The 12,873-nt window shown below is 38.6% G+C and overlaps 3 protein-coding genes across 3 annotated transcripts; 1 reads left to right on the top strand and 2 right to left on the bottom strand.

Annotated features, from left to right (window-relative positions):
• Positions 1–2,030: 2,030 nt before the first annotated feature.
• LOC126592714 (leucine-rich repeat receptor-like tyrosine-protein kinase PXC3) lies at positions 2,031–5,877 on the top strand. Its single transcript, XM_050258480.1, has 2 exons — positions 2,031–5,151; positions 5,251–5,877. Exons 1-2 carry the CDS (start codon positions 2,811–2,813, stop codon positions 5,574–5,576), a joined length of 2,667 nt encoding a protein of 888 aa, XP_050114437.1. The 5' UTR covers positions 2,031–2,810; the 3' UTR covers positions 5,577–5,877.
• Positions 5,878–6,476: 599 nt separating this feature from the next.
• On the bottom strand, positions 6,477–8,658 carry LOC126592715 (uncharacterized). The gene is made up of 3 exons (XM_050258481.1): positions 8,494–8,658; positions 6,974–7,085; positions 6,477–6,870 (listed from the first exon to the last, which is right to left on the bottom strand). The coding sequence occupies exons 2-3, from the start codon at positions 7,069–7,071 to the stop codon at positions 6,726–6,728; spliced, it is 243 nt and encodes an 80-aa protein (XP_050114438.1). The 5' UTR covers positions 7,072–7,085; positions 8,494–8,658; the 3' UTR covers positions 6,477–6,725.
• A 1,209-nt stretch (positions 8,659–9,867) lies between these two features.
• On the bottom strand, positions 9,868–12,023 carry LOC126592716 (DNA-directed RNA polymerases II, IV and V subunit 12-like). Its single transcript, XM_050258482.1, has 3 exons — positions 11,860–12,023; positions 11,646–11,738; positions 9,868–10,173 (listed from the first exon to the last, which is right to left on the bottom strand). The coding sequence occupies exons 1-3, from the start codon at positions 11,900–11,902 to the stop codon at positions 10,151–10,153; spliced, it is 159 nt and encodes a 52-aa protein (XP_050114439.1). The 5' UTR covers positions 11,903–12,023; the 3' UTR covers positions 9,868–10,150.
• Positions 12,024–12,873: the final 850 nt, after the last annotated feature.

Raw genomic sequence — 12,873 nt, 5'->3', positions numbered from 1 at the left:
CTTTTTCAATATTTACATCATCTGTTCCATCCTGTTCCGTCCCGTCCCATCCTGTTCCGTCCTGTCTGCGTACCAAACGGTACCTAAAAGCACAGGTACCAACCTGAATTATGTATTTGGCTAACACAGAAGAGTGAGGATCTCCTCTTTGTGAGGATTCCGAAAATTCTTAAATCACATCTGTTCATTGTACATTGTGAGGTGAGTTTTCATTAGGTACTATTTATATTCAATTTTAAATAAAAATGTACTATTTATAGTCAATTTTAAATAAAAAAAATTATAATGATTTATGATCGCATGATGTACGATGAACGGATGTGATTTGAGAATTCTCGAAATCCTCACAAAGAGGATTCGGCGAGGATCCTCTCCGGATCCTCTCTCAACATAGAATATGCTTGGCCAGTCAGTCCTACACGTCATAAGTACTATGTTAAGTTTTTTTTTTTTTTTTTTTTTTTTTGACAAATGATAGATTTGTTAGATTAAGGAGTCGACAGGTTGCGAATCCACGCCGTGGTGCAAGGAAAACACTTCTCTCCACTACTGTGGTAGAAGGTCACTTGCTATATTAAGTTAATTAATAATTCTAAATACATATATGGTCTCGTTTCCTATCATGTAGCACACATATTATGATAGATCCTCGATCGACCTTAACTCCAAGAAGCCACGAGAGAACTCGAAGAGAGAGAGAGAGAGAGAGAACAAAAGGAATTCCAATATTATTTCATAACTGTTTTTCTGTTTCTTACAAACCTCACTATATAGTTTCTGTTCACCCTAACTAATCTTATCCAATTACAACTATATCAATAACCTCCTAACAACCTTATTACACTAATACCACTCAAGAAGCCAATTGATGCCGATCACAACCCCACTTAGCTACTAGTAAATCTCATCAGAATCGTAACATATTACCCCAACTTGACTTATGCTTAGTTATAAATTGATGCTTCGACACCAAAAAAGAGTTACAAATTGATGCACCTTAAGTTGATAAATAGTATCAGAGATTCTGCAAGACTATTGCTATATCCGCTCACTTGTTCGTTTTTTTTTTTTTACATTTTTTATAACCGAAAGATAAATAACAAATCACTATAAAGTTGGGTCGAAAAATAGAACACATAAGTGAGCATATAGTATCAGTCTGCTATGAAGTATGAAGGGCCAACCTTTCTTATTTACATAAAGAACAAAACGAGAGTGGAATTCTAGCTTGTGGCGTAGTTTTTTTCTCAACTGAAAATATAATCCTCACTTTATCTTCTGACCAAAAAATGTGCAAGATATAAATATCGTATATGTATATGTGTGTGTGACTAGATGGGATGAGGTGTATACATGTATATCCCTTTGGCTTCACTAAATTTCACTGGACTGAATTGGATGAGCTAGTGTAGTCTTGTGTTTGTTACGTGCAAGGATTGAGTTTAATGAGACTATAAGGGACTCACTCTGACTAACTCCCTCGCTAGTCCAGTCAGTCCATGAAGCTAGACCAGTTCGAAATAGTCCGATATAATAAACGCACTCTATGTATGTATATAAGTTTTTCATTATAGACCTTTCATGTAAAGGGATCCCCATTTTTTTGAAAAAAAAATGGAGATTAGTTATGGGACCCACTACACATCTAACTTCAACGATCTGAACTGTCTATTTTATGAGTCTCGATTCATAGATCATTCTTGCAAAAATCCAATTCAATCTAAAACCATTTGCCTACTTAATTATTACAATGAAATTTCATTGTTTCTTATCAAACAAAATATTCGTTAATTTCTTTGAACCTAATTAGATGTCTCAGACTCTCAAATATTTTTTATTTGGCTAATATTTTGTGAGTATGATCTATGAGGTGCAACTTGAAAAATAAACGATTCGAATCATTGAAGTTCAATGTGAAGTAGATTCCACAACTAGTCCAATGAAACTAATTCAGTTCGAAATAGTATGATGCAATAAGTTTGTATGGTATGCTATGAAGGGCGCAATACGGCCAGGTAGGCTTTATGTGGGCAGTTCATTCACTCATCACTGCCCATTTCTCGTGAAGGCCTACGTGACAAAGAATTTCATCTCTCTCCCTTCCTTCCTTCCTTCCCTACTCCTGTACTCCTTTCAGTACAAATCTCTCTCTCTCTCTCTCTCTGGTGCCAAAAACATTGTACTCTTTACTCTTTCTCCCATTTCTCACAAAAGCCTTGCCTCTGGAGTCTGGACGCATTTTCTTGTTTGGTTCTGCAACCAAAGCTTCTCTTTCTGTAAGTAAAATGATCTGATATGGCCATTTTCCATGTACAAAATCACAACCCATGTTCCATAGTTCAATCATCTTCTTACCTCTCTTTTTTTGCTTCCTTTTGTTTTTCTCTCTGCACTCTACTGTACCAGTAGCTCTTCCTTTCATTTGGGTCTTCAATCAGTTCCATCCCTGAAATCAAAACCCTTTGATGTTGTGCTTTCCCTTTTATCTTGTTCCCCTTAGGATTAAGGGATTGGGTTTGCTCTCTGATGCAATGCTGAAATGCGTTTTGTCAAAAAAGTTGACAGCTGATTTGGGGTCATGGTTTTTCATGGTGAATCCTTCAATGCTTTTCTGGGTTTGATTCTCTGAGCAAGAACAAGGAAGACTGACATTTGGTTGCAGTTCAGGAGCTGAAAACTAAATCATTGAAGAAAAAAAAATTGGGTTTTGGAGGTTGAAGGGTTTTATGTATTCCCTTGTCACTGTTTTGGAGTTCAGAGAAGAAAGTTGAGTTCTTTTCCACAGGGGAAGTGTTGCAGACAACCCAAAAATGGAGGTTTTGTGTTTGTTTTATGTTCTTCTTGTTGGGTTTCTATCCAAGTCTCATCTTGTGGCTGCTCAGCTTCATGATCAAGCTACATTGCTCGCCATTACCGAAGAGCTCGGAGTACTCGGATGGGGTGGCAACGGCTCAGATTACTGCTCTTGGCCCGGCATTGGCTGCGGTTTGAATCATTCCATGGTGGAAAAGCTTGATCTTTCGCACCAGAACCTCCGAGGTAATGTGACTCTTGTTTCTGAGCTCAAGGCTTTGAAGAGGCTTGACTTGTCGTACAATGATTTCCATGGACCAATTCCTTCAGCTTTTGGGAATTTGTCACAGCTTGAGTTTCTTGATTTGGCTTTGAATAAGTTTGGAGGTTCAATTCCGCCTGAACTCGGTAATCTCAGAAACCTTAGATCATTGAACCTCTCCAATAACTTTCTAGTAGAAGAAATACCTGATGAAATTCAGGGGCTGGAGAAGTTAGAGGATTTTCAAATTTCTAGTAATAAGTTGAGTGGTGTTATCCCACTTTGGGTGGGGAATTTCACCAACTTGAGAGTTTTTACTGCCTATGAGAATGCATTTGAGGGTAAAATTCCAGATACTCTAGGCTCAGTTTCTAAGCTCGAATTGTTGAATCTGCATTCTAACCAGCTAGAAGGCCCAATTCCCAAAAGCATTTTTGCTTCAGGGAATCTGGAGTTTTTGGTTCTGACCCAGAACAGACTAGGTGGAGATATTCCTGAAGAAATTGGAAGCTGCAGTAGCCTTTCGAGTATTCGAATTGGTAACAATAATCTTATAGGTAGCATTCCTCATGCAATTGGAAATGTTAGTAGCCTTACATACTTTGAGGCAGACAATAACAATCTTTCTGGTGAGATTACTCCCGAGTTTTCCAAGTGCTCCAATATCACCCTCCTAAATTTAGCCTCAAATGGATTTACCGGGAAAATTCCTCTGGAGCTTGGCCAGCTCATGAATCTGCAGGAATTGATTCTCTCCGGCAACAGTCTGTTTGGAGATATTCCGAAATCAATTCTTGATTGCAAGAATCTTAACAAGCTTGATCTGAGCAATAACAGAATCAATGGTTCCATACCAAGTGATATCTGCAACATGTCGAGATTGCAATACTTGCTATTGGGTCAGAATTCGATTCGGGGGGAGATACCTCATGAGATTGGAAACTGTGTTAAACTGCTTGAGTTGCAGATGGGAAGAAACTATTTGACTGGCAGTATCCCTCCTGAAATTGGTCATATCAAAAACTTGCAGATCGCCTTAAACTTAAGCTTCAACCATCTCCGCGGACCTATTCCCGCGGATTTAGGGAAACTTGACAAGCTGGTTTCTCTTGATGTCTCCAACAATCAGCTCTCTGATGCTATTCCAACTGCACTTAAGGGCATGTTAAGCTTGATAGAGGTTAATTTCTCCAACAATCTGTTCACTGGCCCGGTACCAACATTCGTGCCATTCCAGAAGAGTTTGAATTCAAGTTTTCTTGGGAATAAAGGGCTTTGTGGAGAACCACTGAGCTCCTTATGTGAAAATTCTAACGGTGGTGACCGTGCAAATTACCATCATAGGGGTTCTTACAGGTTCATACTGGCAGTTATCGGCTCTGGTTTAGCAGTTTTTATATCGGTAACCATTGTTGTTTTGCTGTTTATGATAAGAGAGAGACAGGAGAAGGCAGAAAATGCTGCAGGGACTGAAGACGAGGCAGCCAACAACCTACCGGTGATAGCAGCAGGCACTGTCTTTGTTGAGAATCTCAAACAAGCAATAGATCTTGATAGTGCTGTTAAAGCAACCATGAAGGCTTCAAACAAGATCAGTACCGGGACCTTTAGCACGGTTTACAAGGCTGTTATGCCGTCTGGGCTAATCATATCTGTGAAGAGACTGAAATCTATGGACAGGACAATCATTCATCACCAGAATAAGATGATCCGAGAGCTCGAAAGGCTGAGCAAACTCTGTCATGATAACCTAGTGCGTCCTATCGGATTTGTTATTTACGAGGACGTTGCTCTCTTGCTGCATCATTACTTGCCCTATGGGACATTATGTCAGCTTCTTCATGAATCTACAAAGCTGCCCGAATATGAACCTGACTGGCCAAAAAGACTCTCTATTGCCATAGGAGTAGCAGAAGGGTTGGCTTTCCTTCACCATGTAGCGATTATCCATCTCGATATTTCTTCTGGTAATGTTCTTCTGGATGCTAACTCCAATCCTTTGGTTGGAGAGATTGAGATATCGAAGCTCTTGGATCCATCCAGAGGTACAGCCAGTATCAGCGCGGTTGCAGGCTCCTTTGGCTACATTCCTCCAGGTATGTTTTTTTAATACAGTTTATTCTTCATTCCTTTCACTTGGTAGCTTTGTTAGTGTGCTAATCTAGTTTTGTGTTCTTCCTCTCTTCTGTCATCAGAATATGCATATACAATGCAAGTTACAGCGCCTGGAAATGTCTATAGCTATGGTGTTGTTTTGCTTGAGATCCTTACAACCAAATTACCAGTAGATGAAGCCTTTGACGAGGGGGTAGATTTGGTGACGTGGGTGCATAATGCTCCGGCAAGAGGCGAAACCCCGGAGCAGATTCTTGATGCAAGGCTCAGCACTGTGTCCTTCGGTTGGAGGAAAGAAATGCTTGCAGCACTGAAGATTGCTTTGCTCTGCACTGACAGCATACCTGCCAAACGTCCGAAAATGAAGAAGGTTGTGGAAATGCTGGAAGAAATCAAGAAAAACTGATGGATGGTAAGTCATTTGAGTCTTCTATGCCCTGAACGCATCAATCGTATCATCCATCTGGTTGTTCGCGGTGTTCAAGGAATGAAGTGAAAAGGCGTTTGTAATCGGTTCGCGTTGAAGCAGGAAGAGGGGGTGGATGAATGCAGGGAAAGTCCTCCCACTGGAAAGGATTAGTCTAAGTTTCTGTTTACATATTAGGTCCATATCATAAGTTGTAGTTCCTGGTTTTTGAGATTTATATGTGAAGGTGCATGTTATGGCTTCTCATTCAATCAAGTTCACACCCTTTTGCAATGAAAAACTAGTCCATATCTGATTCAAATCACTTAGGTGATTTCCAATGGAGAAGGCTAAAGGTTCAAAAGCCGAAAAATGACCTGATTTGCGCAAAAACTCATCTTCAACCGATGACTAGGCCAAATGTGGTCTCCCTCTTAGCCCTTTTTTTGGAGGCTCAGCTCCTCAATTGAAATAACTGATTCAAATTCGATGGCTAGATTTAAAAACATCCAATGGTAGGTTAATTATACCAACTAATAAATTTATGTTATAAACTTAAAACTAATAAATTATTGGAGCTATATTTAATCGATTCAGTTGAAAATGGCATGAATGACTTGACACCGTTCATTTAAGAATAATTTTTTGTAGGGATATAATTCTGATTGGGCTATGTTTAACCCTTTCGGTTGGAGACAGCTTCGCCTAACCATCATTTCTCAATTGTGAACGCATCAGATCCAAGCTTTGGTACGTGAGAATTCTCCATCCACTTAAGCTTGTTGGGGAGCCTTGAGGCCATCTGTTTCTAGTTAAAGCTTAAATAACCGGAAATTGACTGAAATGAGGATTTTACAAATCCCAATCCCCTTGTTGAAATGATTAAGAGACGACACATACTGCCCAAATATTGACTGTTTCATTCAAATAGAGACATATCGATAAAATCCCGAAGAGTGATAATTTATACACGGTGATTCATTGTTGGGTTATTGCACCTCAGATTTAGGATTCCCTGACATTTTTCTTTTGGTACAAAAAAGTTCACATCACAACATTCTCAAACCAGCCTAACATTTATTCTGCCAATCCTTCAATCATGCTTTCAGCTCACAACACACATAAACGGAGTGAAGATCCGGAAAATCTTCAAGAGTCGGTGCGGGACTTGACAATGAAATTCTGACGGCTAATGGGATTCATGACCACCGGTGGACCGGCAGTCCGAGGCCATGCCTGAAACTTCTTGTCAGTTTCTTCCCACCATTCTTTGTTTGCAACAGTTGACGGAGTACTTCCTGAGTTTAGCAACAAACATAATGCCATCAGGCTATTGCAACAACTATTACGCAATAAATTTCCTAAAAAAAACCCATAGCAATGTAAATAGAACAAACTTGCCTCCAAATATTTTCTTGTCAGCGAAATAATGGTCAGCTGTCCATGCCACTGCAAATGATCCCAAAACAGCAGGAATGATGTATTTTGCAGGCATCTTCAAATTTCAAACTGCCGATGAGAAACATAACCCAGTTTCGTGAGAGAATATGCAATGACAACAAAAAAGGAAGGCATTCAAAATATCCCCTAAGGTCACGTTGGGTCCCTTTGGATTGGTAGATGGGATAACTTACTAGATTCAAGGTATGTTGAAGTAAGAGATGAAGACCGTTCCTTCAACTTGGGCAGAATTTGAAAGTCAGCCTTCATATCCTACTTCAAGATACTTTGAATCTAGATAGTTCCCTATCTGTTTGAATTGCCAATTAAGAACGACTAGCCTAGTTTTTATTTGGTGGCTGGGACTAGAGAGGGCAAGACCAATTAAAATGGAATAACTGTTGTGGCCTATGCTCGATGAGCTTAACAATAGTGGGACTAAGACTCAGTTAAATTAGATAACTTTCCCACTTATCAAAGACAACATGTCTCCTCCCCAAGGGTCGGGAGAATCTAACATGCAACCGGAGGTATATCCCCCTACTATCAGTATCTATATCATCGTGTGAGCTATTAGTATCTTTCTCATCATGTGGATTTACGTGATGAGAGAGACTAATAGCTCACACAATGAGAGAGAAACAAGAGGGGGTACACACCCCCGTTTACCAAATAATCCCCTCCCAAGCCGGGACTCTACGGTACAGTACTGGACTCAGTCCTAATCCTGCGACAGGATTCCAGTCCAGTCCCAGCCGCCAGACGGGTATCCCAACATAAGACTGAAATTCAAGTCCAAATCTGTTGCATGTCTAAAATGCATTCTCCAAACCAACTGCAAAGCAGAGAACCTAAATAAATGACTCCTCTTCAAGAGATCTGAGTAAGTTCACAATACTGGAGAATAACCAAGTCAATTTATTTAATTATAACTTTCATAATCTTCATAGCATAAACCGCCCTGTCCATTAAGTAAATCAAAAAAACACCCCGACAACTATAAGTTTCATACAAAAACACCTCATGAGCCCAATTGGAGGAAAAAAAAAAAAAAAAAAAAAACCCTCATCTATACACATACTCTTAACTATTCTTAGTTGTGAAATACTTCCCCCGTTACCAAGTGAGTCAATTGGGTATTTTCGTAAAGTATTAGGTTTAAAGTGGTTTTTCTCTAAATTATAAATCTATCAAGGACCTACAAGTGAAAACCCCATTACAATTTCCTATTTACTGAAACATAAGCATTCAATTTTCTTCATTTTTTCTTGCATTTTCATTCGACCCACTTCATGTTTCTGTTTCTTCACTAATTATAAGAATCTTACTCAAACATACGCACACAAAAACATAGTAACAATCGAACAAAACTGCAACTGAGGACAAACAGATAAGGAATAATCTTTCTGAAAGAACGAACGACAACCTTGGAGGTTATTCTTTGTTTCTATATCTGTAGATGAAACGGAAAACTTACCGCAGGAGGAGTTCCGAGTCGGTGAGACCGCACGATGGTGTCTGTCAACAGGAATTCTTGAACCTTCTTCTTATCTCCACTTCTGACAAGATAATGAGAGATAAACTTTCCCACGACAGGAATTCTTGAACCTTTTTCGTCTCGCCACTTGTTGATGATCGACGACAATGCAATGGGTGTCGTATTCATTGTTGGATCATCAATTTTCTATTTCCAAGGGGAGAAATGTTAAATAGAATATTTCAAAGTTAGACTCTTTATGAATTCTCTATTACCTCATTAACATTAGAAAATACTGTGCCAAAAGAGGTGTGAGAGAGTTTATGAAGATGCTCACTTTTGAGAGAATCTTCTTAACATTCATCTTTAAAGTAATAGTTAAATAATCTGCTCTTTTCTGTTGTTTACTCACTTTTAAATTTGGGCTAGATGGTAATCTCAAAAGGTAGGTCTTATAAAAAACGAGCAAGGGTTTGAAAGTTCTAACTCGAGTTCGAACTCCCATGTTGGTTTCTTTGGAAGTCATCAACTTTGCATTGACGTACTGTTTGACATGAGGGACAAATTATGATGCCAACTAATGTGGTTCTAGACCTGCATTGGGTGGCCACGCATTCTTTGGCCACCTGATGTCCAGGACAACATTTCTAAATAATAAAAATACCACTCATCTTTAATTTTCATTTCATTTTCATACCTTTAGGTTGGTCAAGATTTTTTTCATTTCTTCCTTCAACACACCTTAAAAACATGGGTTCACCAATTTCAATCCAATCTTCTATACCAAATAAGGCCTGAGAGAGTAGTATTTGTTGGGGTTTGAGAGAGTTTATTTTATTTAAGCTTTCATGAGCTGAGCGTCAAAATAAGTTAGAGCAGTTTGGAGCTTGTAGTTTTTAAGTTTGTTGTTTTGATGGTTTAACAGAGCATGTTGGCTTTTTCCGACGGACATGTCCCCGGCCATCTGTGGTGGCGGGGAGAGGAAACCTCTAACTTTTCACTCCTCACCTCCTCACTCCCTAATTGTCGGCGACGCAGCACGGTGGAAAGTACATCAGAGTTTACATTGCGACACTACAGTATTTGGAAGTTTTTAGCTCACCATCTACAACAAAGGAACTCGGATTTCGGGTGAAACCACGAATTCAATTGCTTGGTGGTGAGGGCCAACAGAATTGAAATAGGGAAATGGAATCCACAAAGTCCATTTTCCCCTTATCCACATCCGTTAATTTTTGGTCTCGATTCCTCTTTGATTTATTCAATGCAAATGCCAAAACTGGAAAGAGAACGATGAATAATACTCGATGAATATAATACTGTCGTTTTGGGTTCTGGTATATCAGGAGAACGATGAATAATAAGAGACGAAAATTGAGAAACCTTGAAAGAAACTGAATATTTGTCAACCATTATCTCACTTATAAGGCTCCAATCAGACATCTTGATGTTCCATTCATCGCCAAACATAATATTTCACAACAATATGTTCAATTTTAATGTCACTACAGCTGCGTTTGTTACACTGAATTACCTTGCCCGATTGGGCTATTTTGAGTTGGCTCCCCAAGTTGTATCAACCATGGAGGTATTTAACAAGCGACACTCTACCTTTCATGTCATCCGCTGCCATGCTGAGGAGCTCTGCGCGGGTTTCTCAGCGTGCCTCGTACTGAACAACTGCAAAAACAACCATAACTAAGTCATTATAAATCATTGAATATTGTCACTGAGAGAGCAATAGATGAATGATATATATATATATATATATATATGAAAAGGGTAGCAAGAAGGCATTCATCAGTGCTTCATATGGGACACTACAGCAGAATAGGAAAGAAAGAGGACACAACAGCGCTACAACTTCTTTGTGCGTTCGTGTTTATCATTGTTTTTATTTTTTGGCTTTCAAATTCAAATTGATGTAAGGATGAAGTTCTCTTTCAAAAGTGGACCATATCAATACAATTCTTTATGTATCAAATGTACGATACCTGTGCTGGTAGATAGTATAACATGGTGATGTCATTAAGACATAAAAGAAAGAAAAGAGAGTATATATAGCAGATTACTGTAGGACTAGCATAAGTTAAAGCCTAACATGAACAAAGTGACACAACAGCCGTTATTGTTTTGTGTGCAGTTACCACGTTGTGATTTACACTTTGTAGCAGCAATACTGCTAGCTCGATCAATGACCTTAAATCAGCAGGAATGACAGATATTTCAACAAAATTCAAATAATTGGGTGCAACGCTTTACCTAACTTTGATTCAGAATCTTGCCGACTAAATTTGGTGATCAAATATTAGTATTGGTGCATCTTGGTGTAGGCTAAGTGCACGTAAAACCATATCCTCTAAGCCAGAGCCCTAAAAACTAACGGAAAACTTATCACTCTGGTCAGTATCGCTATTTGGCATCAATATAACGATTTCCTACAGTGCCTATAACTTTACAAATAATTTCTGTTGCTAAGGTGTGGTAGGTCTTTTGATTAGTAATGCTAAGAGAACAGATACTAATTACTAAAGATGAAGAACACATGAAACATAACGAATTTCACCATCTTGTACAAAAAGGGTGGAAACCAGCCAAACAAAGAATGAATTCGACCAGGCTTTTAAAGTTTTAATAAAACCCTAGTGAGATACTATGAAGTATGAACTGAGAAAATAACAAAAAGAGAGTGATGCCTAATTGAACCTAAATTGGGCCTATTGGACCAGAGTAGTTTTCAAGCGCATAATTGGGTGTAAAGAAAGCCACTCAAGTTTTAAGGTATTCATAACCATCTTAATTTGTAGATTTGCTCGCTGCCAAACATTTCGATTACAAAACACTAAATGCTGACAGTGAAAAAACACGAATTCCTTACCCAAAACCATGTCCTCCTTTTGCAACAAACTAAAACTAAGGTCATACTACGAAATTCAGTAAATGTCATAAACCCTAAAAACATAAAACAATAAGCTAAAAAATTCGACTCCCTCTACCGTTCGAATAATCAAGAGAATCCACATTCATCAATCCGAAATCGATTACTGATAATTGGGTATTTACCCAATCCCCGAATATATTCAAATAATCAACTTTTGGAGAAATCAACCAATATTGCAACAATAAAAGCATATAAGGATATCGAGACTTACTGCGGCGAGTACGCTTCTTGTATAAGATACGGTAACCGCACTCGCGGCACTGAATCACGTCGTTGGATTTCAGCTGCACCTCCATCCCACAATCTACAATACATTACAACAACATTAAATCCTTAATTTATTATTACAAATTCAAATTCTTCTGTATGTAATTCATCTCGAAGAAGAAGAAGAAGAAGAAGAAGAAGAAAGGGAAGATCAATACCTCCACAGATGTAGTAGACGGCCTCTGGCGGCGGAGGATCCATGAGAAGAGCTCGAAAAGGCTGTTAGATGTCTAGGGTTTTGCTGCTTCTATTTTCAGGTAAACAAATAAACACGGGGTTTCTTCCATTTATTGGGACTTCTCCTGAACTGTTATCATATGTATGATGGGCTGAAATGGATTTGAGTTTTAAGCCCAAAATAATTGGACTGACTAGTTGAGGTCGGCATACTTTTGTGTACACCCAAAAAGCATTTTTGGACACCCTCTTAGAATTTGTAAAGATAGTTGAAGTTGGACATTCAATATTTTTTTTTTTAAATAAAAAAGGGACCAACTAGAAGTTTTGTTACGGTAACTCACCATTTTGAAAGTCGGGAAGCACAGAGACATTTTAGCCTCCCCTTAGCCACCATCGTGGGATTCACCAGCGCCAGGAATCGAACTCAAGACGTGCACTGTAAAGTCTTTGTTTGAATTCTATCAACATTGCGCATAAAATTTAAAATAAATTAACTAAAAAAAAAAAAAAAAAAAAAATTCCTTCAATTTTAGGTGCTGCAATTACCCTTCTTGTAAGTAAACTATTTATAAGTAGCCTGTCACATCTACAAATAATAGTTCAATTTTTTTGGGACCTGGCTTCTCTGCCCTCCCACTTCCCGTACACTCTCATCCCTTTCTATTTGTGCGGTCACGGTTAAGCCACGTTAACATTTTAAATTACTATTGCTTTTTGTCTTATTATCTCTATAAAAAAATCAATATAAAATGTTGATGTGACTTAACCGTGACCGCACAAAATAGGAGGGGATGGGAGTGTACGGGAAGTGGGAAGGCAGAGAAGCCGGGTCCATTTTTTGGACCTAGATTAAAATACTCCCTCTAAATGTTGTGAATGGTTGTTTTGTACTAACAGAAATACTTAGCGTCGTGTATGTGTCGGCGCATGTATATATATAATAAGTCTTTATAATCGTTCTAGCGACAATATATGGCTACAGGGCCATAAGC

Source organism: Malus sylvestris, chromosome 12 (genome assembly GCF_916048215.2).
Source record: "Malus sylvestris chromosome 12, drMalSylv7.2, whole genome shotgun sequence".
Lineage (NCBI taxonomy): Eukaryota > Viridiplantae > Streptophyta > Magnoliopsida > Rosales > Rosaceae > Malus > Malus sylvestris.
This window is presented reverse-complemented; position numbering and strand designations above follow the sequence as displayed.

Bases quoted from the DNA above. Each gene is read 5' to 3' on its own strand.
- LOC126592714 (XM_050258480.1), top strand. From the start codon at position 2,811: ATGGAGGTTTTGTGTTTGTTTTATGTTCTTCTTGTTGGGTTTCTATCC. The intron at 5,152-5,250 runs GTATGTTTTTTT...TTCTGTCATCAG, and splicing joins CTTTGGCTACATTCCTCCAG to AATATGCATATACAATGCAA.
- LOC126592716 (XM_050258482.1), bottom strand. From the start codon at position 11,902: ATGGATCCTCCGCCGCCAGAGGCCGTCTACTACATCTGTGGAG. The intron at 11,739-11,859 runs GTATTGATCTTC...AATGTATTGTAG, and splicing joins CGTCTACTACATCTGTGGAG to ATTGTGGGATGGAGGTGCAG. The intron at 10,174-11,645 runs GTAAGTCTCGAT...TTGTTTTTGCAG, and splicing joins CAAGAAGCGTACTCGCCGCA to TTGTTCAGTACGAGGCACGC.
- LOC126592715 (XM_050258481.1), bottom strand. From the start codon at position 7,071: ATGCCTGCAAAATACATCATTCCTGCTGTTTTGGGATCATTTGCAGTG. The intron at 6,871-6,973 runs GTTTGTTCTATT...AAACTCAGGAAG, and splicing joins AAGAAAATATTTGGAGGCAA to TACTCCGTCAACTGTTGCAA.